The sequence below is a fragment of the Bos indicus genome, chromosome 19 (assembly GCF_029378745.1).
Source record: "Bos indicus isolate NIAB-ARS_2022 breed Sahiwal x Tharparkar chromosome 19, NIAB-ARS_B.indTharparkar_mat_pri_1.0, whole genome shotgun sequence".
Taxonomy (NCBI): Eukaryota; Metazoa; Chordata; class Mammalia; order Artiodactyla; family Bovidae; genus Bos; species Bos indicus.
In genome coordinates, this window is record NC_091778.1 from 41,755,919 (window position 1) to 41,781,878 (window position 25,960).

Consider the following 25,960-nt stretch of genomic DNA (forward strand, 5'->3'; position numbering starts at 1 on the left):
CTGCTCTTTTTATCTGCTTGTGGGAATGTCGTCTCTTCAGTGGAAGATTGGGTGGTCTCATGTTGAGGCTGTTGCCCAGTCCCATTAACTCCCTTATTCCTTCCTGGAAGGAAGAGACATTGCCCAGCTAAGCATCAGAAAGCTGTGCTAAAAGCCCTCATGTGGGTTTGGTTTTATGCTGTTTTTCTCAAGTGGGAAAAACTTAATAGTTGTTTCTTACCGCCCTTTCTGGGAAACAGGCCAGTGGCCTCCAGGTTTTTCAATGAGCTCGATGTCCCCGTGTCCCTCATCTCTGGTCCCCAGACCTGGATCACAGCACTTTAATATTCCAGGTTTTCTCTCTGGTGGGGCTTTCCTCCAGCCACAGCGCCCCCAGTAGTTTCACCGCCTGGGCCTGCTGAGCGAGAGCACTTCAGGTTTTCCCACCAACAGATGGGAGGCTCCGGCCTCCAGAAAGTATACCAGCTCTCTCAGCTGGTGGAGGCGAGGAGACTGGCCACTGCACTGGGGGCATCCCCTCACCCCACAGCTTCCCAGCTTGAAACCCAGACTCACCTCCAGGGAGAGGTGAGAGAAAATTGTAAATAGACTTGCTACAGAGCAACTCAGGGTTGGGGTGTGTTTTAATTCTCCTGATCACTTGAAATAATCTGTAGGCTGCATGCTTATGGGAGTGGGGGAGGAGTGTGACTCCAGGGTCCTTCCCTTCTGCAAAGCTCTGGGGGTGGAGTAAAGGGCGGCTGAGGCCCTTTGATGGCACTACACTGAGCTGTCTGTTCTTCTGGAAACCCAACCTACAATGAACTACAGATCAGATTCCTGACATTCCAGTTGTAGGCTTTCTTTCCCTGTTGAATCTCAGTCCCCAGCTCCACGTGGTCATGGTGGTTCTCTGGGCACCACCCTAACTTAGGGAATGGGAGGCATTACGACTCTGCCTTCAGGACTCATCTCTCAACAGCAGAATAAAGCAAAACGACAACCACCTTCAAAACACTTACAAAAACAAAATAAAGGATAACTAACCGAAGGAAGGGTTTGGTTCCATTCAACTCCACATTCATTGTGCCTTTACTTGTGTTAGATTTCTGTGCTTTCTTCCTCTGTCCCTCTTTGAAGCAATTAAATCTTCCTTGATAAACTGCTGTTTCCTTCTTTCTACTCTTGTTTCTGACAAGTGAGTGGGTTCCCTCTCTTAACTGTCTTGAACCTCATTCCACTGGTGGCAGAGGGGCTGAGCCTTCTCTTCTCGTGTCTAACCTTTGTCTTTTCCCATGGCAACCAGCACGGGAGCCCTCATCAACACTGAATACAAGACTAGAGTGACGTGTGTGAAGAGTGTGTGTATGTATGTGCGTGTCCATCTTGGCATGTTGATCAGTTTCTCTCTTTTTAAAAAATAATTTATTGTATGATTTATTTTGGCGGCGTTTCTGATTACAGTACTCCCTCCCCCCACTTAGCATTGATTCCACTCCCCCCCCAAATGTGTAATCTGGTCTCAGGTTGGATTCTTTGGTACATTTCTTTCTTCTGGATGCCGTGCAGTTTAATTAAACCTTGCTTAAAAACAAACACAAAAAACCTGCAAACTGTGTACTCTTGTCTGGGATACTTACTGCCACAAGTGGTGGCAGAGAGTGGGAAGAAGTCTGCTGCTTTGGGGGTGTCGTGGTTTGACTCCAGGTCCCCTTGAGCAGTAGAAACACTCACTTGGACATAAGCATCTGCAGCTTCCTGAGAATTTTCTCTCCTCCCCTCCTGCTGTGTTTGGAAACTCACAGTTCTATTTCACCAAGCTTACCGGGTGATTCTGAGAGTTGGTCATTATTTGTATTTGCCACCTAACTCCCCTTGGCCCATGGTTTCAGGGAGCCCAAGGAGATCCCCCAGGCCTTGTCTCTATCCCTGATGGTTCTTCCGCCTGTACGAATGGTAGATTCTCACAGTGAGGTGTGAAGAAAAGGTGAGGACAGAACACAGACTGTGTGCGTCGGTTTTTTATGTGGATGTTGGCGTTTCTCCTTCACTCCTTTTCAAGTTGAAATCTTAGCTGACTTCCTTGAACTTTGACTTCAGGTGTCGAAATTGAACCAGACAGTCTCGGCTTACTGTGGTCAGCTGACATAATCACCATAGATTTAATGAGCTTAACCTGTACTTTCATCACTAGCAGAGGTCTTGGAATTATTTCCTGGACTGATTCATAACGGGTGTGTGGATGAGTCACTCGCAGTTTTGATATAAAAACCTATGGGGGGAGGGAGTGAGGGGGGAAAAAGGGCCTCCTTTCATTTTCATCCATATTTGCCAGATAGGCCGAATTCTTGATTCTTTGATTCATCATTGTTATTAATATGATTAATAAACTACCTATTTATTGATGTAATTGTTCCTCCTGTGCCTTTGAATAGCTCTCAAATGGAGGTTGCCTAAATGACCCTTAACTTCCTAACTTCCTATCAGCTTTCTCTGTCCTTTTGGGATGGTATTGCTAGTCACACCCACCAGTGCACACAAAGACATGTGCACAGACTCACAAAAGGATGCCAGACAGGTTCTTCCTGTGTGATTTCATTCCTTCCCCCATGATACTGTGTGTGGATTAGCAGGTGATAAGGACGCTAGTCTGTCCCACTTTAATTATTACCGAGGCATAGCTGCTATGGCGAAAGTGTCGCTTCAGTGTTTCCTGACCCAGCCCAGCCACAAACTGCAGGTTACTGTAAGGAGGCTGCCTGCTTCTGACTCCCTATTACTCTGCAGACAGAGTTAAAAGGACTAAAATGTCAACCTCAGGATCCTCATCACCCTGGAGGATAACGATGGAGAGATGCTTTGTCTCTGACATCGCCGGAGCCCAGTCTGGATCATTTTACACATAATTCATTCTCCACTCCTAGGTTTAGGGGGGTGTGAGATTTAAAGGACTGTGTACTGTCTGACCACAAAAAAATGTTCATGCAAAAGATGGATAGCCGCTTGGCAGGAATGTCTTTTCCATTCATTCAGCAAGCACTGATTGCATATTTTAGCTCTGTGTCAGACAGTGACAGTATGAAGATGAATAGGACATGGTCTTTGCCTCCAAGGAGCTCACAGTCTAGCAGGAGAGCAGGACAGCCACCAGGAGAAACCTATGAGGGATACTAAAAGTCTTCATGGTAATTAGCCAGGGAAGGATGGTGAGCAGTATTCCAGACGAGGTACAGAAGCAAGAAACATTATGATGGTATCTCATAACTACTGGAGTACTGGAAAGGGAAAGCTTCAAGTAGGTACCCTTTCAGAGATCTTTCAATCTGGACATTCTGCAGTTCTCTGCCTGCTTCCCCATAGTCCCTGACTCTTGTAGGCTTTTCTTGGACCAGTGCTGTATTTCTTGGTGGATGCTTCCATAGGCTCCAGTATGCACATTAAGTACTCATGGCTGCTTCTGCTCCCTCTGTAATTAAGATAGGTAGGTTGTTCACCACCATCCCTTAAAAGCTCGCTGGGCACTTGTTACCATTGGTTATGAAGGACAATTTTTAGGTGCCCAGGTTATAGAAATAAATAGCAACAGTGGAAGTTGCTTCCTAGGTTCTATTGCCCTATTAAGAGATCAGAAATACCAGCTGGTAAAAAAGCCTCAATTCTATGGTAACACTTTCTCCATTTGTGGCAGCCTATGCCCTTCATTCTTACAGTTTTCATCTCCTAGAAAGCCTTCCTCAAATGTGTTCCCTTGCCCTCTCTCTGCTATAGAACCTGCATCTGTCTATTGGGCTTCCCTGGTGGCTCAGCTGCTAAAGAATCCGCCCGCAATGTGGGAGACCTGAGTTCGATTCCTTGGTGGGGAAGAGTCCCTGGAGAAGAGAACGTCTACCCACTCCAGTATTCTGGGCTGGAGAATTCTATGGACTGTATAGTCCATGAGGTCTCAAAGAGTTGGCCATGACTGAGAAACTTTGACTTTTCTATTACTCCTTGGATGTTTTTACTGGTTAGGAGTTTGATCTCCTTTCAGACTTCCTGGGTTCAAATTCCAATTCTTCCACTCACTAGTTGTGTGATCTTGGGCACATCTCCAACCTCTCTATTTCTGTCTCCATATTAGTGAAATGGAGATAATTCCAACTTCATGGGGTTCCTGTGAGAATTAATAGGGTGATATAGGTAAAATACCAGAGCTCAAAGCCTGGCGTACACATAAGTATTAGCTTTTATACCCTATATGAATCAACTACAACTAACTTGATTGTAATATTGTTGTTTTCCTATTACCTGGTTTTATTGCTCTATTTCATTTGATATAGAAGGATGAGAGATAAATGCTTACCATCACCTAGAATTGGGTTCTGGTTTTTAATGGCGCCTGAGGCTTAACTGGGTTATTAGCTTTGGAAGCTGGCCTGTAAATTACTGCTCTAATTTATATTTTTTCATTAAAAGCTCAGCTTGCCTCTTCTATAGAGATCTTCTCTGGTCCTGAAACCCTTGTGTTTAGCCATTAAAAAATATTTTTAAATTAAGGGGCCATAATTCTCTCCACTCCCCACATTGTGTGGATCAATGGGACTAGTGATGGGAAGGTACACAAAATATCATATTCTTATCTGTAACAAAATAAAAGCAAAGGCCTGGCCCTATTTCTCATCTTTGAAACACAAATAAGGGGGCTAATGTGATGAAGTGCAGTGTTATTTATGCAGAACTTTACAAAGAAACTGACTTTGGTATCAAATAATGATCCTAGGCCCTTCAAGGCCACCAAAAATTTTGTGACCTCTAACCCTCAGCGGATTGATTTGCTTTGTGCCTTGCAGTGTTGAGCATTAGTAAAGCACTTGGCATCAAACCTGGCACCCAGAATTGCCCAAATAATGGTAGGTATTGAGACATTACTTTGCCGACAAAGGTCTATCTAGTCAAAGCTGTGGTTTTTCCAGTAGTCATGTATGGATGTGAGAGTTGGCCCATAAAGCTGAGTGCTGAAGAATTGATGCTTTTGAACTGTGGTGTTGGAGAAGACTCTTGAGAATCCCTTTGGACTGCAGTTAGATCAAACCTGTCAATCTTAAATCAATCTTGAATATTCACTGGAAGGATTGATGCTGAAGCTCCAATACTTTGGAGCTGTTGCGAACAGATTCATTGGAAAAGACCCTAATGCTGGGAAAGATTGAAGGCAGGAGGAGAAGGGGATGACAGAGGATCAGATGGTTGAATGGCATCACCTACTCAATGGACATGAGTTTGAGCAAACTCTGGGAGCTGGTGATGGACAGGGAAGCCTGGAGTGCAGCAGTCCAGGGGGTTGCAAAGAGTCGGACCCGACTGAGCGACTGAACTGATTAACTGATTATGTAGTATCTCTCTGAAAGTCTAGCCCATTCAGTTCAGTTCAGTTCAGTTCAGTCGCTCAGTTGTGGCCGACTCTGTGACCCCATGAATCACAGCACGCCAGGCCTCTCTGTCCATCACCAACTGCCGGAGTTCACTCAAACTCATGTCCATGAAGTCGGTGATGCCATCCACCCATCTCATCCTCTGTCGTCCCCTTCTCCTCCTGCCCTCAATCCCTCCCAGCATCAGGGTCTAGCCCATTAGGATAATGAAAAGGGGTACGTGCAACACTGAGAAAGGGCATCGAGAACCAAAAAAGGGAGTGGGAATACAGTCGCGAGCTGCAAAGACTACATCTCCCGCCGGGCTTTGCGGCGGGGCCAGCCGGACTCACACGGCCCCGGCGCAACCGCGCGTCTTTCTGGAGAGGCCCCGGATGTAAACGGATCTGTGGGCGTGGCCTCACGGTGGCGCTAAGACCTGGGGCTCTCTTATTGGTTGTATACCTTCCGGCTTGATTGGCTGTGAAGGAGGGGGCTGCCTCCAAGGCGCGCGCGGCGCTCTGGCGACACCCAATCAGAAGCGTGGCCGGGCTTTGGCGGGAGGCGGGAAAGCTGCGGCTGTGCAGATTTGGCGCGAGCGTGGCTGGGCTTTGCTGCTGTCGGTGTGGGGTTTATCCAGCAGCTTGTCGTGGACAGTCCCTGAAGTTGTCTGCCGGAGACGTGAGGAAGAGCTGGCACCGAGGTGACGCAGCCCTGTATGGTGGAAAGGAGAGGAGGCCCGGGTCCTTGGGGACGGCGGAGTTTGTGAGAGCCTGGGGCAAGGACCGCGGGAGGAGAGCTCAGATCGCCAGAAGGTGATGAGGTCGGGGTCGGGTAGGGAGGAATGCACCCTCGGAATGGTCTGACAGTTGTGCTGAGTGCGATAGGAGGGCGATGTTCCCCGAACATCTGGGATTATGTGGGGCCGAGGTTGGGCGGAGTAGGGACTGAGGGCTTGGGGAAGCCTGTAAGTATGGGAGGCTGCTGCGCTAAGGTGGTGATAATGGTCTACTCCGGGCCTGGAGCTAGAGAATTAGAAGTGCTGTAGGCGCCAATTAAGATCATCTTCTTATTGCATGGCTTGAGTGGTTAAAAATTTGGGTTCTGGAGCCAGAATACCTGGTCTTATATCTTACTTTGCTATGATGTTGGACCTCACTGCCTCTCAGTTTACTTATCAGTAAGAAAAGGATAATAGTACCTACCTCTAAAATGGTTGTAAAACTTAAATAAAAGTAAAAGTCGCTCAGTCGTGTCCGACTTTTTGCGACCCCATGGACTATACAGTCCATGGAATTCTCCAGACCAGAATACCTGAGTGGGTAGCCTTTCCCTTCTTCAGGGGATCTTCCCAACCCAGGGATCAAATGCAGGTCTCCCTCATTGCAGGTGGATTCTTTACCAGCTGAGCTACAAGAGACGCTGAGTAAATACCTAAAAAACTTATGGCAGCCTGTTATGTGTAGTAGGTAGACAAGGTATTTCTTGTTGCATAGATTTGGATATGAAGCCGAATTAAATGCTAAAATATTGTCACAACATAATCTGATTATGAAATGAGTGTTGATCATTTGGTTTAAGTTCCATGTTAATTATTTTTCCTTCACTTTTACATATTGACTGGATGTCCTGTTCCTTTTTTTGTACCCAGCTGTGCTGCCATCATGCCTCGAACCCGCTCCCAGTCACAGGCTACAATCAGTTTTCCAAAAAAGAAACCGTCTCGGACAGTGGACAAAGCTAAAAGCTCCAGTGACACCAAACTAGAATTGACAAATGCCCAGGCTATCCTGTGTTCTCCTCGTGCAGAAATTCTGCCTCTTAGCCCCAGAAAACGTCTGGGTAAGACAGCCATTGTTTGAGTACTTTTTAACCCGTAGCTCTCAACCTCTTTCTTAATAATAAGATGACTTTGAAACAGCTTTCTGAGTACAAGTAAAACAATTCTATTCCCTTTGGTTATTTTCAGAATGGTTGCTTACTGAACTTCAGAGTTAAGCTGCTTTTGAAATCGCTTTCTGAACTACTCGATAGGGCCAACCTTCAGTTCCTAATACTGAACTTGATTCTGTCAGTGTCACTGTTCGTTACATAGTATTTTGAAACTTGCCTCAGTGGTTGTGAAATTATGAGAAACAGGTGACAGTTCTTGTGGTTGATAATCCTTTCTTGTTTCTTTAAGTTTTGTTTTCTTTTTTCCCTTTCTTGTTTTAGCGCATCTATTTTTAATGAAGGGTGATCTGGTAGTACCTGGAGACATTTTTAGTTGTCATAACTGAGGGGATGCCACTGACGGTGGATGCTGCTCACTGTGATGCAGTGCACAGGACAGTCCCCCACAGTAAAAAATTATTTGGTCCAAGATATCAATGATGCCAAGGTTGGAAAGCCCTGTTTTAGAGCAGTCCTAGAATTTCCTCTCATTAAAACCTCCACCAACTAGGAAGACTCAGTGGTGCCATCTGGTGGCCGATGTTTGCTTCTGTCTGAGAGGCATTTTATTTTGGTGATTCTGACCCTGGTAGAAATTCATCCCCCTTTTGAGGGGTGGATGCAGAGATCTTTCCAAGTCCTTTACTGTCCACTGCTATGAGTGACCCATTCTGATTTTAATATGTTTCAGGTGACGACAACCTGTGCAACACTCCCCGTTTATCTCCCTGTTCTCCACCAAAGCAAGGCAAGAAAGAGAATGGTCCCCCTCGCTCACAGACGTCAAAGGGACGCAGATTGGTATTTGACAGTCAGCTGACAACTAAGTCTCCTAGCAAAAGAGAACACACCAGAGTTCACCAAAACAAAATACATCCCTCAGTTCCAAAAGGTCAGGACATCACAACCAATTCTGAACAGAGGTGTCCGCCGGAGAAAGAATCTGCATGTCTGAGACTGTTCAAGCAAGAAGGTTGGTTCTTTCATGGCAGCTGTTAGTGCAGCCTCGTAACCAAGGCTGATGATTCCAAGTGAAAGCCGGTGGGTCTTCTCAGTCCCCTCTGTTGTGTCTAATTGTCCTTTCATGTCTGGCACAGGCACTTGCTACCAGCAAGCGAAACAGGTCCTGACTACAGCTGTCCCGGATCAGCTGCCTGCCAGGGAAAAGGAGATGGATGTCATCAGGAATTTCCTAAGGGAGCACATCTATGGGAAAAAAGCTGGAAGTCTTTATCTTTCTGGTGCTCCTGGAACTGGAAAAACTGCCTGCTTAAGCCGAATTCTACAAGACCTCAAGGTACATTGAGAGTCTGAATTATGATGCTCTTACTAAAATGACATCTGGTTATTAAGGGTTAAGAAAAAGTGGAAGTACTTCAGGGATTGCAGTTTTCCCCCAAATAAGACATTTTTAATTTCATTGTCAAAATCTTTCCAAATGAAAATGGAGCTTATTTTCTTATGCTGTTAACCCCTCAAAGACACTTCACGTTCCATCAGAAGTTTATCCGAGGCCAAACTAATTTGCCTGTTTGCATTTTTTCTAGAAGGAACTAAAAGGCTTTAAAACTATCGTGCTGAATTGCATGTCCTTGAGGAGTGCCCAGGCTGTATTCCCAGCCATTGCTCAGGAGATTTGTCAGGAAGAAGTATCCAGGCCAGCTGGGAAGGACATGATGAGGAGACTGGAAAACCATATGACTGCAGAGAAGGGCCCCATGATGTAAGCATTGCTCTGTTGCATGTTGCTTTGTGAAAGTCTCCGAGATCTGTTGCCCACAAACTCACAGTCTTGTCTCTTGAATTTATCGGTTTACTCCTCGAAAGAACATTTCCTATATTTTCTCTCTGAGAGGTAGTTACATAAGCTTAAAGGGAAAGAAGAAAAGAAGAAAAAAAAAAAAAAAACCTTCTAATTTCAAATTGGGGGAAAATGTTTTTAAGCTCATTGCTGTATGTTACCAAATGGGGTAGATGACTACCTTCAAACTAGTTTGAGCTGTAGGAATGTGACCTAGAGTCAGCCCACATCAAACAGATTGGAGACTTAAGAAGGTGAACATGGATCCTCATTGCTTCTTTGTAGTGTGTTGGTGTTGGACGAGATGGATCAGCTGGACAGCAGAGGGCAGGATGTCTTGTACACACTCTTTGAATGGCCGTGGCTAAGCAATTCTCGGTTGGTGCTGATTGGTTAGTGCTCTGTTGTTCATGTTACATGGTGGTTCTAAAGACTTCTTTTTTAAATCTCTTCGGCTTATCAGTTTTGTTTTGTAAAAGCAAATTTTTTTGAAAAAAAGTTTCACTGTGCCACATAGCTTGTGGGATCTTAGTTCCCCAAACCAGGGATTGAACCTTAGCTATGAAAGCGAGTAGTCCTATCCACCGGACTGCTAGGAAATGATCACCTATTACTTTATCTTACACGAGCTTTCTGCTTTCTTACCATAATAAGAAAGTTACTATAGGGACTTCCCTGGTGGTCCAGTGGTTCCACACTTCCACGGTAGGGGCATGAGTTGGTCAGGGAACTGAGATCCCACATACTGTGCAGCTCAATCAAAAAAGAATAAAAATAAATAAAATAAGAATTTTTTTTTAAAGGAAAGTTATTATAAAATAATAGGGAACTTAATCAAATCAGGGCTTCCCTTGTGGCTCAGCCGGTAAAGAATCTGCCTGCAATGCAGGAGATCTGGGTTGGGAAGATCCCCTGGAAAAGGGAATGGCTACCTACTCCAGTGTTCTGGCCTGGAGAATTTCATGGACTATATAGTCCATGGGGTTGCAAAGAGTCAGACACACGACTGAGCGACTTTAACTTTCACTAATCAAATCATTTTTGTTAACTCTGAATAGAAATGACATAATACTGCATTTCAGCAACAGTCAATTTTGGGAGTGTCTGGTCCTGCTTACTAGTCAGAATTGTAAACCTAATTTGAATACAGCATTCTTCCCACATGCCATGACGAAGGCCCAGCACAGCCAAGAAATAAAGAACACTTTAAAAAAAAGCATTCTTCAGTGATTGTGTACATCCTACCTAATGAGTATTGAGAGTGGGGGATGAGTGGGAAGCAACAATTGGAATGCTGGATTATGACTAGAAATTTTATTCAGCTTTCAGAAGGTTTATTTTTCCTTTTAGGATGATTTGACCACTGATGATAAGTGTTACATATCTCCTCCTCAGGTATTGCTAATACTCTGGATCTCACAGACAGAATTCTGCCGAGGCTTCAAGCTAGAGAAAAATGCAAGCCACAGCTGTTGAACTTCCCACCTTATACCAAAAATCAGATAGCCACCATCTTGCAGGATCGACTGAATCAGGTGAGTGCCAAGCACTGTACCCAGGTGTCTGTTCCTTGTATCACCTGTGAAAGGGAAGCCTAACAATAGTTCTAAAATATTTTGCTTTGACTGCATGGCTAAACAAGGCATTCCTTTGGGCCATAGTGAGAACATTTGGTGTGAATTTCCACCCATGGCTCCATTTATTAGGTGCTTCAGTATTGGAATAAACATAAGAGAGGAGTCACTCAAATGCTTCTCTAATAGTCTCATGGAGCAGGAAATGGCAACCCACTCCAGTATTCTTGCCTGGAGAATTTCATGGACAGAGGAGCCTGGCAGGCTGCAGTCTATGGGGTTGCAAACAGTTGGACATGACTGAGCGACGAACACACACACAATAGTCTTAAAATAGGACCTGAGGGGGCTTCCCTGGTGGCTCAGTGGTAAAGAATCTGCCTGCCAGTGCAGGAGACACGGGTTCCATCCCTGATCCGGGAGGATCCCACAAGCCTTGGAGCAATTGAGCCTGGCAACCGCAACTACTGGAGTCTGGGCTTCACAACAGGAGAAGCCCGTGCACCACAGTAGAGCGTAGCTGCTGCTTGCCACAACCACAGAAAAGCCCACGCAGCAGTGAAGACCCAGCACAGCCGAAAAGAAACAGAAAAAAAAAAAAATAGGACCTGGGACTTCCCTGGCGGTCCAGTGGCTAAGACTTTGCACTTCAATGCAGGGGGGCACAGCTCCTATCCCTGGTCGGGGAACTAAGATCCCATATGTCTCATGGTCTGGCCAAAAAATTTTTTTTAAAAATAGGACCAAGAAAACACTTTCTCTTGACCAAGTAGATTTTAGTATAGTGTAGTTTTGCTAATTTAAGTTTCAGTTGCTTTTTTCCCCTTTGTGAACCTCCACCACATTCCTACAAAATGCTTCAATGTATGAAATTCCCATTCCTAAGCAGAAAAGGCATCTCTTAGACCCTAAAGTTTGGTCAATCAAGTTTAGAATTAAGTGTGAAAGTACTCATGTCTGAGACCTAAATTGCAGAAGAGGAGCTGTGTACTTTCAACTGTAAACTTCTGTGTCTTGTCCAAAGGCATCTAATGACCAGGTCCTAGACAATGCTGCCATTCAGTTCTGCGCCCGCAAAGTCTCTGCTGTTTCGGGAGATGTTCGCAAAGCGCTTGATATTTGCAGGTGAGTTATGGCACTGTTGGCTGCTTTTATTAAAAAGGAGAAATGCTGTTAATTGTCTCGTGTAACTCAAATGAATGTGGCTTAAGAGGCTCCGTTCTGCCACTTTTTACGTTCAGAAAGGAGGACTTGTTTCTCAGTGGGGAGCTCTGCATTTCCACCGTGTTAATGTCTGAAACATTATCAGTCCATTACCTACAGAGGGAGAAACAAATGAGATGTTGCTGGCACTCCCTGTGGTGATTATAGATTGGTTAATTACATTTATATTAAAAAAGACTCCAGTTTACTTTTCCATTAGCTGGTCTCAAGCAGGTTTATTTATGGACCTGAACCATCCTTGCCTTGAGACTCCTTTTGCCCCTTCCTTTGCTTTTGTGAGCACCCCTTCCTCCAGCTGGTGGTCCCCCATAGTTGTGTTCCAGACCGCTCTCTCTCCCCCTTCCCATCCCCTGGCCCCTCCTGCTGGGGAAAGCCTCTGTGCTGACTGATGAAATTTCTTCTTTCCCAGTAGGACACTGGGGCCATTAAAATGACACTTGCTGTGTTGGCCCGCTGGTCCAACCTCCCCCTACTGCCACGCAGAAGATCCAGGTCTGGCTCGTGGCTTCCTGTGGGCAAAGTACTTTGGAGAGAGCAGTGGGAGAGTAAGCTCTTCCTCTTGCTAGATGATGTGATCCTGGATTTGAAAGTTCTTCCTAGTCAGCAAACTACTTGGATAAAGACTGCAGCTATGAGCAAGAGTCACGTAGGCTGGTGTGGTTTTAGCCTGCACATAGCCTATGTATAGATAACTGCGGGCTCCTCTTTGAGGGCTGGTGTGTATAGGTGGTGCTGTCTCTCTTTAGTCAGTCACCCACACTGCATGTCCTCTCTTCTATCCATGACATGTTTTCCTTGTCCAAAATATTATCATTGGCTCAATGTATGATGACTTACTCGGCCTCTATAAGAGGAAATTGAGTAGTGTTGAAGTTTCTCGGATTCCCTGGTCCATGATTTATTTCGAGGCAATTAGGTCCCCTGGAGTTGAGGCATAATCCAATTTTCTTGGGTTTTAAAATTATAAAACATGTTGCTTTGTGTTAATGTGCCTGTTTTTGGGCTTGGTGGTTTGGTGTGGTGTTTGGTTTGGCTCAGCCTAAATTAACTCTAGAAATACTTTTTTTTTTTTTTTTATAGGAGGGCTATTGAAGTTGTAGAGTCAGATGTCAAAAGTCAGACTATCCTCAAACCACTGTCTGAATGTGAGTAGTTTATCTCTGTTCCCTCTTCCTTTATAATTAGAAGCTTTACTTTTCTGAAAGAGAGAGAAAAATGAGATGAGCATAGTTAAATCCTGTTATCCATTTGTGTATGGGTGTCTGTGTTTTTCATCAGTTTCATCTACTTTATTTCAGTCTTGCCTGCCAGTGCAGTAATCCACGCATTACTGGAAATGGGTTCTCCAGGGTGTTACATGAATAGTTGGGACAGAGTCGGTTTTCTTTCCAAGTCCTAGGAATGAAAACTAGACACTAAGATTGGATCAGCGTCTCTCTGGGTACTTGTATCGAGTGCACTTTAGGTCTTGATATAGGTGAAAGCAAAGCCCAGGAAATAAGAGTCAGACAGGGAAAGAATTAGTTCAGCTTGGGATATCGCTAGACTTTCAACAAGCCTCAGAGGGTGGCGATACAAAGATAGCATCGCTACAGTAAACTGCACGCTTTCACAGAAACGACAAAATTAGTTTTCCTTTCCCTCAGCCTTGTCCTCTTAGCTATAGAGGATGTAAAATGGCCATGAACTGCATATCTTGTGGTTAATATCGTGTTAATCTTTAGAAACAGAACAGTCTGATTTGATTGTTTCTTCCTTATCATCAACTTGTTGAAAGAAGATTAATAAAAATATTTCAGAAGTAGCTGAACAGTGCTTTGACTGATAGTAGGTAATATTTGCCAGTGCACAGATTAGATGCTGGTTTCTCTTCAACTTTTCACATCATTCCCTTTTTTCCCCTACCAGGAACATTTAGGCTTGTCAGTGGACCCGCTGAGCACCGCTCACACACACAGAACTAAAAGAATTTGTGTCTTCTTGTCATAAATTATTAAACTAATCTAATTCCTGTCTTTTAACCTCTGGTAGATGTGGTTAGCTTTAATGGCTTTAGAAGGCTACAGGGAGAATGACTTTAAATATAAGAAGATACTTTCCTGGACTTCCCTGGTGGCTCCAGGGAAGTGGTTAAGACTCCACGCTTCCAGCACAGGCGGTGTGGGTTTGATCCTTGGTTGGGGAACTAAAACCCCACATGCCTTGTGGTGCAGCCAAAAAAAAAGAAAAAAAGAAGGCACTTTCCAGCAAAGAGCACTAACTGGTCTTCTTTTGACACAGTGGGGGTGTCCCAGTATTGAAGAGACTCAGACACAAGCTGGGTAGGTGACCTCTTCTTGGAACTGTTATGAAGAGACTCAGCCATTGGATAGGGAGTAAGACTAGACCTGAATTCTTCTCAGCGTTGTGAGATTCTGCTTCTTGACCACTGAACTCCAGTTTCTCCAGTACGCTTAGTCCTCGGTAGCATCCTGTCTGTGATCATGGAATTGAAGCAGTGAAGGACAGGGAAGCCTGGTGTGCTTCAGTCCACGGGGTTGCAAAGAGTTAGCAGCTGAACAACAATCGAAGCAAACTCTTCTGGGACAACTGACTTGGTCTCAGGAAGTAACATGAGGCAACATGAGGCAAAGTTTATTACAGAGCAGATCCTTCTCTGTCTTGCCATTCCTGCATCCAGACAATGAGGCCACAGTCCTCTGTGGCTCCTTGGCAGTTTCCCAACCTCCGGCTTCTGAGATGGTGCTATCTGCTGAACTATCCGATGACATTTTCTCAAGTGTTGCTCTCCTGGAGATTGGTTTGGGCAAATGAACCAAACCTCGAAGGTCATTTGGGGAGGCTATCAAGAGGACTTAGGACTGTCCACGTTTAGCCACTCACTTGATTTGAAATATTAGGTAATTTTTCCAGCCTTTATCAATGACCAGGCCCAGTCATCTTTGATTCAAGGTTCTGTCCTTCTTTTCCTTTGAGATATCAGGAACCTTACATTAGTTCTCTGTCTAGTCCTTATTCTTTCGTGAGGTAGATTTCATCTTTTTGACATTAAATTGCATCATACAGGATGAAATAGCTCACCGTTCTGCCCAGAAAGAGGATAACCTTACTTTCCAAGTCGTGTCACATTTTGGCATCTTCCTGAGGATCGTGCTGTGTCTCATCCTTTGACTTCTCATTACAGAACTGGAACCTCTCCTTCCACTAAAACTTAGTATCATCTGTCTCGAATCGAGTTAATCCTGATTTATTTACTTGATAGGTAAATCACCCTCTGAGTCATTGGTTCCCAAGCGGGTTGGTGTTATTCACATATCACAAGTCATCTCGGAAGTTGATGGAAACAGAATGACATTGAGCCAAGAAGGAGCACAAGATTCCTTTCCCCTCCAGCAGAAGATCTTGGTCTGCTCTTTGCTGCTCTTGACCAGGCGGTTGAAAATCAAAGAGGTCACCCTGGGGAAGGTTAGTCAGGAATCTCAGCAGATGGAGCTGGGGTGGAGAGGAGAATCTGCTTTGCAGAGCAGATATTTTCCTAAAGGCCTATGATGCTGCAGCTGATGTGAATTAAAAATGGATTTTAACGGTGAGAATAAGTACTGGTATCATGTAAAAGGCAGCTGACTTTTATTTCCCTTGGGCTATGGTTGAGCCTTTACCATTAATCTTCTCCCCTTTATTTCTGCCTCTCCCTATGAAACACAATAAAGCCCCCTCCTTGCATTACAGTGTAGGTTTTTGGCGGTACCTCCAGAAAGCATTTTCAAGGATTTTATTGAAAATGGAGAGCATTAGGACGTTCAGATAACTCTTTTGCAAACCCAGATTTACATTATTTTAAAAGATGACAAAGTTAGAAGAGAGAGGGCTGTTAAACGACGTTTGTTTCCCCTTGTTCCCTTCCAGTTACATGAAGCCTACAGTAACGTCTGTCGCAAACAGCAGGTGGCAGCTGTGGCCCAGTCGGAGTGTTTGTCACTTTCCGGTCTCTTGGAGGCCAGAGGCATTTTTGGATTAAAGAAAAACAAGGAAACCCGCTTCACAAAGGTACAACGACCTGCTTCTTTGGGACATTGCTTTTAATTGTCCTGCTTTGAAGAGCTTAGATTTTTGCTAAAGTAAAGATTTAAAAATGATCACAATTAGATAAACACTTTTTTGTTGTTTGTTAGGTAGGATTTAAGGTGTGTGAAGATATGGCTATAGAATGAATCAGATTTTTTCCCCCCATGTTATTGGAAAAGAAGTGTTTAGCTTGCTTGACTCTTGTGAGAAAAGTTTAACATAGTAAAGGTTTCTGTAATAAAAACTTGGCTTTTGTGAGTTCTCCGCCACAAAAAGTCCTTTTCTCTTCCTTGCAGGTGTCTCTGAAGATTGAAGAGACGGAAATAGAGCATGCTCTGAAAGACAAAGCTTTAGTTGGAAATATCTTAGCTACTGGATTGCCTTAAATTCTTTTCTACTAATACCCCACCCGAAAGTATCCAGCTGGCATTTAGAGACCGATGGAGTCTTCATTTTAGTACTTTATACACTCAGGTCTGAAAGCAAGTGACCTTTTTTTTACTTAAACCTGATAAAAAATAATCTATAGATTCGTGACTATTAGCACAGAATTATATCTTTGAGTTTTATTATATTTATGAATTACAAACTACCAAGGAAACCCTTTTTAATTACACTCATCGCCTCTACCCTGAGTGTGCCCCTAACCAACATGCTTACAGGTATACAGATGGGTGCTGCAGAAAGTTCATATATTGATTTCTTAGTCTCCTCAAACATTGGTATATTTTCAAGAACGTTTGGATCAGAGGAAGCAGAACGAAAAAGGAGACTCCAGACAAATAAGCCAGCTGACGTGGAGATTGGAGGACACTTTGATCAAAGGATATCTTTTTTTTGGAGTGTGCTGTGTTCGTGTTATGTTGCAGAGACTTCCGCACTGCGACATTTTAAAGACTCGTTGAATTTCCTGGGCACTCCCAAGGTTGTGGGGGTGGTCAGGAGAATGTGACTACAGATTGTGAATATATTTATTTTCAAGTTGCAGTCTTTGTTTTCTTCAGCTATCACATTTCAAGAGAGCTCAAACTTTTCAGAAGGCAATGTGAAAATTCCTCCCCAAACTGTCCCACGGTCCTCAGCTGAAGCCACTTACTTGTTTCAAGATGCCCTCGTTTGGGTTTGGATTGTCATTGGAACCTCATTTTCCCAGTCTCTTTAGATAAATTAATCCACATAGTTACTCAAGTCCACGCTTTTCTGGGTTTGGCTTCCAGTGGCATTAAATGGCAATTTGTGATGGGGACACCAGAGGGCACCATGATAACACTGACTGCCTTAGGAGTGCAGGTGTGGGACTGGGGTAGTTGAGGGAAGGGGAAAAAAAAACTGAAGTTTGATTCCTCTGGGAGACTGCTGTACTTTTATAACTCAAGCATATGCTTGGAATGCAAACCGTGTGTGATAGGAATGGTCTGACAGCCAGTGACCAAGTCTGTGCTGCTCCCTGAGTTCTGCCTCCTGCCTTCCTGACATGGCTTGGGTTTGAGAATTTGATACGTGTACAAATGATCAGTTGGCCACTGTTTCATTCATGCTGCCCACTGTCTCCTTGCAATGTGATCTGGGCTGCGGCAGGTGGTACAGGATAGAAGGAGGGCACAGAGAGAGCCCTCTGAAATGAACACTACCTGCTGGTGTGTGTAGCAGAGCGTGGTCTGTAGACAGGAGTCTGAATGTCTCACACTCTCCTTCACTAGAGCATTTGTTCCCTCTGCGGTCAGTTTGCGGGGGGAGAACACAGGTCTATACCTCGCAGCTTGGAAAGTGTCCGGGGCTATAAGGGTTAATGAGCATAATTGCAGAGATTGTCCGAAGGCTGATGGAAAGCAGAGACTGAATGGGATTGAGAACAGATGCGAGGCTTGATTTAAATTACGCTTTATTGGATGCTGCAGCCTTAAGAGACGTGACTGCTTTACAGTCTGTTTCCACACTGTGGGCAGCTGCTGTCTGTTCTGTGTCCACAGTAGGATCCTGCCCAAAGAGGAGCGACCTGCCCACCTCGCTGTGTTTGAGGCTTGGCGCCTTCCTCTTAACTGTAGGGCTGGAGTCAGGAACATGGCTTGACTCGCATTGGGGCTGCTGTGTATCCTCTATGGCACTGAGCCAAGGTCGCATTTGCAGATTCAAAGAGGCCAAATTTCTTCCCCCATCTACCTCCTCTCTCTCCCTTTCCCCTGGAATTAGGAAATCGGGTTTTCTGTGTACTGGTTAGTTTTCCTTCCCTTCGGTTCTCCCCCCACTGTCAATTTCTAGGTCATTGCTGCTCTTAAGACTTCAGCAATTGGAACAGGGTTGGTTCCGTCAACGATGCGTGAAGCTGACTTCGAGTCCCTGCTTGGCTTCCGCTGCCCTTATGGGAGCACAGGCTGATGTATGTTTGACAGCGGAGTCTTAAATGTAATTCAGACAGCCGGGGAGCAGACTGAGAGCAGGAAGAAAGTCCTTTTCTCGCTGAAGCTGAGAGCTCTGGGAAGGCGGTGGGATTTTTAGGAGGCTGGGCTGGGCTTGTGGTTACTGGTTTCTGCCAGGAGCATAGGCCGCTTCACATGGAGTAGTGGCAGAGATGCTGACCTACATTCTTCCTCTCGAAGGTGGTGGGGTGTGTGTGTCTGTCTCCTGGTTTATTTATTTCTTCACAGAGGCAGAGGAAGCTGCCATAGAGTGTCGGTGGGTATTGCCATGGAACACACTCAGACACAATAAAACTGGTTTGAGTTTCAACCCCGGAGCTGCAACTGACAATTCTGGCTCAGTGAAGACCTGCCTGTGTCTGGATGACTGGCAAGAGGGTGTGAGGTCCAAGCTGCCCAGAGATCCAAAGTTGGCAGAGCTCTCTCCTTCTTCCCCCTCATTGCGCCCTTTTAAGATACACCAATAAAAACTGAGAAGTAGGAAGGAGATGCGACTTGGGGCTTTTTAAAAATATCTGTGGAGAGGTTACCTTGACTACTGAGAGAGAGGCCAAAACAGAGCCGAGGTGGAGAGCTTTTTTAACATTTGTATCTGTCCCCAGCACCTAGTTCAGTGCCTGAGACCTGCGGGGGCCAGGGGCGTATTCCATTAACAGTTGTTGAGCGAACTGATCCATGATGGAGTAAGACGCCGCCTCCCCTTCATCTTGAGGACAGTTCTGATCTGGAGGCAGCCCGGGCTGATGCTTCTGCACGGAGGTGGAGCAGGGAGAGGGGGCGCTCCATCCTGCCGCATGTGTCATGAGGCTTCTCAGCCTCACAGATGCGTCCCAATGGCTCCCTCTGATGTGATATTTTGCTTGAGGCAACTTCCATGTTGCTCCCAGGAGCCCCTGGCTTTGAGGGAAAGAGTCCCACCCACTGGCTGGGAGGAGGGGGTGTCTGTCTGGATGTTACCTAGTGTCCCCAGAGATGGGCCAGAAGCTGCGTGGCCTCTAGTTGGCAAGGGATTAGGGAGGAGCCCACCTTTGGAGTCCTGCTGTTTTAACTTTTGAGGAAAAGGTGTGATCTCAGGTTCCTCCTGAAAAGATCAGGTGCCCTCGGAGACCTTTTAAGTTACGCACAGCAGTAGGTCTCCACCTTCTCAGAAGGGGTGGGTCTGCAGGGGGAGAAGCTGTGCCCTTTGGCCTCCCCTTGGTTTTCAACCCCGGCCCCAGGGTGCTGGCAGTAGAAGCTAATTGGGTGCAAGGGGCCTGGGTAAAGGCTGTCTGAAGCCTGGCAAAAGGAGGGAGCCAGCTCCTTTTTTAAAAAGCTCTAATTGAGTTCTGAATCAGCCTCGCTGCCTTTGATCCCGCCTCTGTTTCCCACACTGCCTGAAAGAGCTTCATCAGCACTTTACAACAAGGGTGCGCCCGCTCCCCACACCCGCCCCCCCTCTCCTGACGCTCTCTGCCGCCGCCATCCACTGCTTGTCTCCTTCAGTTAAGATAATGAAGATGCTGAGAGATAAAATGTGTATTTAATAAGGGTGGGGGTAGGGAGGCGGAAAGGGGCAGCCAGGGCCTTCCCTAGTTTGGGGCCCAGCCAAGACTGGGCTGAAAGCAGAGCTAGAGTAAGACTTGGCCCCAGGGTGTGGGGGTTTCTGGGCCTAGATCCAGTTGACTTCACTGCCTGCTGTTTGCCCTAAATTCCCCCACCTCCACCCTCACCCCCACACTCCTTTCTTTCCTCTCTGCTCTCTCCCAGTGGGAAAAGTGAGTCTTGCTTCGACCTTATTTTCAGCTGGTAGCTTGGCCTACAGTAGGTGCCCCCTACCCCAGAGTCAGCAGTGAGGTCGGGCTAGGGCAGCCCCTCCAGCCTGGGCCTGTAGAAGCTGTGGGTTCACAGTGGGGGGTGAAAAAGAGCTGGAGTTAATGAAGACCAGCTGTAGTCTGGGTTCTGCCCACACTTAGCTGCGGGCCAGCCTTTGGTGGTGGTGAGAAGGATGAGGGTACATGACCTCCATCCCTGGGCACAAGGATATCCTGTGGCAGCTGAGGCTGGCTCTGCTCTCTGAGCGTGGCTTTATCCTTAGGTTGTAAGAGAGTCGTCTGTTTCCCTCTTCTGCTCCTTCCCCTCCCCAATGACACTCAGCCCTTATTGAGCTTTATAACTGTAGTGGTGGCCCAGCTGAGATCTGAAGATCTCCAAGCTCCTCTGTAAACACTCATTAACTGCCTGGGAAGAACCCAGAGCCCTGGTTAACAGCTGGGAGAGAACTGAGGCACATCAGGGTGAAAGGCTTGACCTGAGCTCACCCCACCGGCTCCACCCTGGGGCCCTCCCAACCTGCCATCCAGCTCCTCTCCCCAGTTCCTGCCAGACTGACACAGGGGCGGAAGCAGTGCTGCCACCCTGTCCCCCTTCTAGGAAGAGGCCGTGCCCTCTCCCTTCCATGACTCTGTCCCTGACTTCCCCTGGCCCTTCACCCTGTGACGTTTCCCCTGCTTTGCTGCTGGAGGTGTGTGCAACTCCCCTTGCAAAACGTTTACCAGGCCCTCTGCAGCCTTCCCTCCACATTCCCTGGCCCACCTTGGCCCCCAACTCTGAGTTCTCCCTTTGAGAAATTGGGCTATCCTAAACTGGGTCTGTAACCTTGAAGTTGCGGGCTTCCCTGGTGGCTCAGCGGTAAAGAATCCACCTGCCAAAATATAGGATTTGATCCCTGGGTCAGGAAGATTCCCTGGAGAAGGAAATGGCAACCCACTCCAGTGCTCTTGCTTGGAGAAGCCCAGGGAGAGAGGAGCCTGGTGGGCTACAGTCCATGGGGTCACAAAGAGTCGGACATGACTGAGCGACTAGACAACAAAAACCTTGAAGTTGATCTAATGCTGAGGCCCTCCGGCCCCCTATTTATCCTAAATAGTACCTGGGAAAATACTCTCCTTTAACATATTCATTCTGGTAAAGCTTCAGGATCCAGTTGAGGGCCGGGTAGGGAGCCCGAGTCGACCCCTAGGTTCTGCATCCCCTTCCTTCACTGACAGTTGCCATTTCTGCCAAAGGATGTAACCCAAAGACTCCCAGCCCCACCGGCTTACCCTCTCACTTGGCTACATGTATCTGCAGAGCCCAACACACTTCCAGACACACAGGCCTCAGTCTAAGGATATAAAAATGCCAATTTCCAATTGCTACCTAAGTCATACTGCCCTTTCCACTTGCTAGAAATCAGTGCCTTCTTTCCCCTTGGCATGACCTCCTTCTCCTAGGCATTTAGGAATAATTTAGGGGAGACTGTGCTCTGTCTAGGAGGGGGAGGGTAGAAGTGAGCTCCTGTCCAAAGTGAACAACCCCCTTCCCCAGACCCCAGGCTAGTTGGGAATGGTGAGAAAAGCCATCTTAACCCCACCTTCAGTCCCAAAGCTCAAATCCATCCGTTCAGGCCAGGCAGAAGCAATGTTTTCTTTAATTCTGTCCCATAATATCCTCAACTAAAATCTCCCATGTGCTGTGTATTTGACACCGGGGACTGTGGCTGTCCCCAGCCCATGACTCAGACCTCTTTCACCAGTGAGTTCTTTCTGCCCCATCGGTTCAGCTCTGCACCCGCTGACCCAGTCACGGCTGGTGGAAGAGGGCGGGGAGAGTTTGGAGAATGGGCTTTAGGACCCAACGGGAACCTGTGCCTTTTGCAGCAGCCTAACCCAGAAGCAGGGGGGAATCCTGAATCGAGCTGAGAGGGCTTCCCCGGTTCTCCTGGGAACCCCATCGCCCCCCGCCGGCACGCACCTGAGCAGGTAGGACCTCGAACACCCCTTCCCAATTCTGCCTCGGCCGCCTTCCGCCTGGCCTCTCCGCTTCTCATCCGGCCGTTTCCCTCTCGGCAGTTCAGGCTTTCCCCGTCTCTCCTCCCCCACGGCTCGCTGTAGTCCAGGGAGGTGGGGGCCTGGGAACACAGGGGTGCCTGGGAGCTCGGAGCCCCTGCGCCCTCCGGCGCCCTTGCTGCACGCCCCTCAGGCATTCCCGTTCTCCAGCTAAGAATGGAAAGTGGGGGTAAGGTCTGCCCGGGCGCCAGACCCCGCTCCCTTCTTTGCAGTGTTTCCTAATCCCCCTTCCCCCACCTCACCTCGAGGGGAGAACTGGCACGCTAAGGTGACCGGGAGCCGGACCGGGAGACCGCTGGGGAAGCCAAGACTCCCTGGGGATTTCTCTCTTGCTTCCTCCCTGCCTACCCTCCCCGCCCCTCCAGCCCTAAGAGCCCAGGACTTTGCCCCCGAATCCCTACTCTCCTTGTAGACCCAGTGCCCGCTTCCAGGCTCATGGCACGTTGGAGTGGCCAAAGGCTGTGCGGGAGGGTAGTGGAGATTGTGAGCTTTTTAGGGGTTTGGGGGTGACCTTTCCCTGGGGTGGGGGGACGTTCTTTCAGGTTAGAGCCCTTCCCATCCTTGCCAACACCTCAACACCTATGGAAAAGCGCCCCCCCCACACACACACCCCCACTGTGTGTGTGTGTGTGTGTGTGTGTGTGTGTAGACCATATGGTTGTAAGATCTATAAGCTTGGGATAGAGGTGGCTATATGCATGGAAGGGGAGAGATCCCAGAGTGTGGCCCAGGCCAGAATAGAATCAGCCCAGATGGCTGGGGAAGGGGGTGTGGACCAAATCAGGGAGGCCACCCAGCCATGCCAGCTCCCTGGGCTCCTTGGTTTTCAGAGCTCGAGCTCCTGGTGTTGCCCTGAGGCTTCTGCCCTCCTGCAGGCTCTCTGGGAGAGAGGTGGATGATACCTAGTATTTAGGGTGACTTGTTTGTCCCTCTTCTGGGGGGCTGACAGACCTTGTTCTCTGAAGATCTAGGGCATCTCATTCTGGTTTGGTGGGTTGGCAGGAGGGGTGTATGACTTGTCTGAGTAACCGTGTGTATAAGTGTGTGTATAGCCTCTGGGTGTAGCAGACTGGGCTGGGAAGCCATGGAAGAGACAGGTCACACTTTGAGGGAACCCCTCTAGCTCTCTGTGTGGGGGGTGGGTGGCGCACCTCTATCTGGTCACTCTATCTAGGTGTAGGGTATGTTCTGTATTCCTCCATGATCCCCCAGATCCCCTACGGGGTGGTTTTGGAGGAAAATGTGGATAATGGAGTGACTTCAGACTCAGTTCTGCTCTTGACCCAGGAAGGAAAGTAAATTCTGCTTGTGAGCAGTGGACTGAGAATCAGGCCTGAATTTGAGACTCAGCTCGCTCATTTGACTACGTGCATTTATACAGGTCTCTAAGCCTCTAGTTTCTTAATTTATAAAAATGGCTATTAGTAACAAGCCCGGCTTGCCTGATAGGGATGCAGCCATAAAGACCTCATTAGAAGATGTATCCTACAGCCCACTGGAAATGGTAGTGGGTGGGGGTGTGGCAGGGTGGGAGGGCGGGGATAGAGTTCCAGGATGGGATTCTTTTTCTAATCTAGGTCATCTCTCTGCCTTCAGTTTCCTTCCCCCATCCTTGCCCATCTCTGGGATGGAGGAACCAGGTTGTTGCCCTAGGGGCTGCAGAGTTCCCCTAATGCGGGTCATAGCTGGCTACCAGCTCTCTGGTCCTCTGGGGCTCCACACCTCCCCTGAGCCCCGTCTCCACCTTCCTCCTGCCGTTCCTGCTCAGCGTCCTTGTCCCTGTCTCTCCCCTGCCCAATGGCCTCCTTGTCCGGCTCACTGGGCAGGAGCCCTAATCGGATTCGACAGCTGAGATATGTGTGGCGGCCGAGAGCAGGCGGGAGGGAAGCCAGTGGGAGGATGGTATGAGGGCTGCCCCTGGCACTGCCCAGGCCTCCCAGGCACCACCTTGGGCCTGCTGACTCCTGACTTGGCTGGGCCCCAGGGGAGGGGTGCCAGGGGAAGCTCAGGAACAAACAGGCTGGGGTCTGGAGATAAGGGGAGGGGGGAACACACGTAGGCCCCTAGGACCTCCCTGATATTTCATGCCCTTAATAAGCACTTCAGACTCTGACAGGCTTTGATGGGAGGAGAGGAGAGCAGGTGAGAGCCTGGCTGGCCTGCCCTGCTTCCTGCATCCCTGGGGCTCTGCCTTCTTCTCCCTTCTTGTTCAGAAATGTGTTCACTTTCCCCCTGCAGCCCCTCTGGCCAGTTTCTCCTGGAGCTCTGGGAGCTGCTGGGGGCACTTGCGTCTGCCTTTCTCCAGGCTGTTTCCTCCCCTCCGAGGTATTTCTCTCACTCCCTCCCTGGGCCGGGAGCCAAGACTCCTGGGTTTCCCGCCTGCCTCCTGGTGCAGAGCTGCCCTGCAGGCCTCCAGAGAGTCGCTAAGCTGGTTTCCTTCCTCCTGCGCAGGGAGGGCCTTCTTCCAGGGCTTGGAGGTATCAGGAGTCCCAGGTGGGATAGGGGTGGAGGCTCTGTAGCCCCTGGCACCCAGCGTCCGGCTCCTCCCTCCCAGCCTCTGACTCAGCTTGGGGGCAGCATATGCCCAGCCTGGCAGGCATGACCTGTTCTTGCCTCTAGGCTTCCATCTTTATGTGTGGGAGCCAAGACCTCTCCTCTAAAGCTTCTTACCCCATGGCATCTGGGGGTGGCTACCGAAACCCCTCTGTCTGCACCCACACATTTAGGGGAATGGGGGATTGGCATAATTGAGGCTGGGGCACTATTTTGTCTTCCTTCCAGCTGGGCCAGGATGAAGAGAACCAGCCCAGACTTCCCCACACCGATTCCCTCTGCCCTCAAAAGACCAGTCCGTGGAGCCAGGCCCTGCCCTCTCGGTGCCCACAGTGTGGTTGGCACTGATTTGTCAGAAATTGGGAAGGTTTCCCTCCAGACCGCTGGCCTCCTCTCCCCCTCCCGTGGGGTGAGGACAGCTCTCAGACTGTAGGCACTTATGGGCGGGCCTCCCCCTAGGGAAGGGGTGTGGGGTGCCCCCGAGATGGCCAAGTTGGCACACATCCCAGGCTGGAGGGCTGGACCTGATTTGGGGCTGGGAGTTTGTGGGGGAGAGCAGGACATGGGCCTCCCTGCCCCCCTCATTTCCTGCTCTTTGGGCAGCTGTGGGCGAGAAAGGCTGCAGGGACTATTTTTAGTTGGTCTGTCCCCTGGCAGGAGGGACGTGCAGAAAAGCACGGGGCAGGCAGAGGGGCTTGGCCAAGGTGAGGGCAAGCCGGCGGGCGGAGGAGTGAGGAAGGGCCAGGGGGGCAGTAGACAGAGTAAGGAGGAGGTGTGGCGGGCAGGGGAAGGGCCTTGAGAAGAGGGCCTGACCAGAGGATGGGCTGGACTGGGCGGGGAGTCCTGGGGACCCCCAGGGCTCTCTCTATCCCAAGAGAACCAGAAGGGGCTTTGGAGGCACCTGGCCCATCCGTTTGCCCTACAGAGCGGGAAAGAGGGGATGTGATTTGCCCGTGGACATACAGCCCGTCACTGGGGGCTTTGGAACCCCAATCCAGGCCCCTTGCGCCCTTTGTTTTTCTCGTCACAGCCCCTCCCCCAACTGGGCTGTGCTACCTTGTCTGTCTGTCTGTCCGTCCGGCAGCAAGTAGGGCCTGGCCAGGCTCCTGGTCTCTTTCCCTCTCTGCTTGTTTATGCAGGGTCTTTGGTAAACCCCAGC

The 25,960-nt window shown here is 48.2% G+C and overlaps 2 protein-coding genes across 4 annotated transcripts in view; both read left to right on the forward strand.

The window, feature by feature from the left end:
• Positions 1–1,367: 1,367 nt before the first annotated feature.
• Positions 1,368–16,952, forward strand: CDC6 (cell division cycle 6). 3 transcript variants are annotated; one of them, XM_019982612.2, is made up of 12 exons: positions 1,368–6,184; positions 7,021–7,211; positions 7,993–8,274; positions 8,399–8,598; positions 8,849–9,024; positions 9,388–9,494; positions 10,498–10,637; positions 11,701–11,801; positions 12,981–13,045; positions 15,163–15,365; positions 15,807–15,947; positions 16,262–16,952. In XM_019982612.2, the coding sequence occupies exons 2-12, from the start codon at positions 7,034–7,036 to the stop codon at positions 16,349–16,351; spliced, it is 1,683 nt and encodes a 560-aa protein (XP_019838171.1). In that variant the 5' UTR covers positions 1,368–6,184; positions 7,021–7,033; the 3' UTR covers positions 16,352–16,952. The 3 variants fall into 3 exon arrangements, with proteins under 3 accessions (XP_019838171.1, XP_070629524.1, XP_070629523.1); XM_070773423.1 differs by having other exon boundaries at positions 8,852–9,024; XM_070773422.1 differs by having other exon boundaries at positions 1,368–6,072.
• Positions 16,953–22,011: 5,059 nt separating this feature from the next.
• The window catches only part of RARA (retinoic acid receptor alpha), a 44,168-nt gene continuing 40,219 nt past the window's right edge, over positions 22,012–25,960 (forward strand). The window contains exon 1 of the mRNA XM_019981891.2: positions 22,012–22,161. The gene's annotated coding sequence lies outside the window, so the exon portion shown is untranslated. The remainder of the gene's footprint in view (positions 22,162–25,960) is intronic.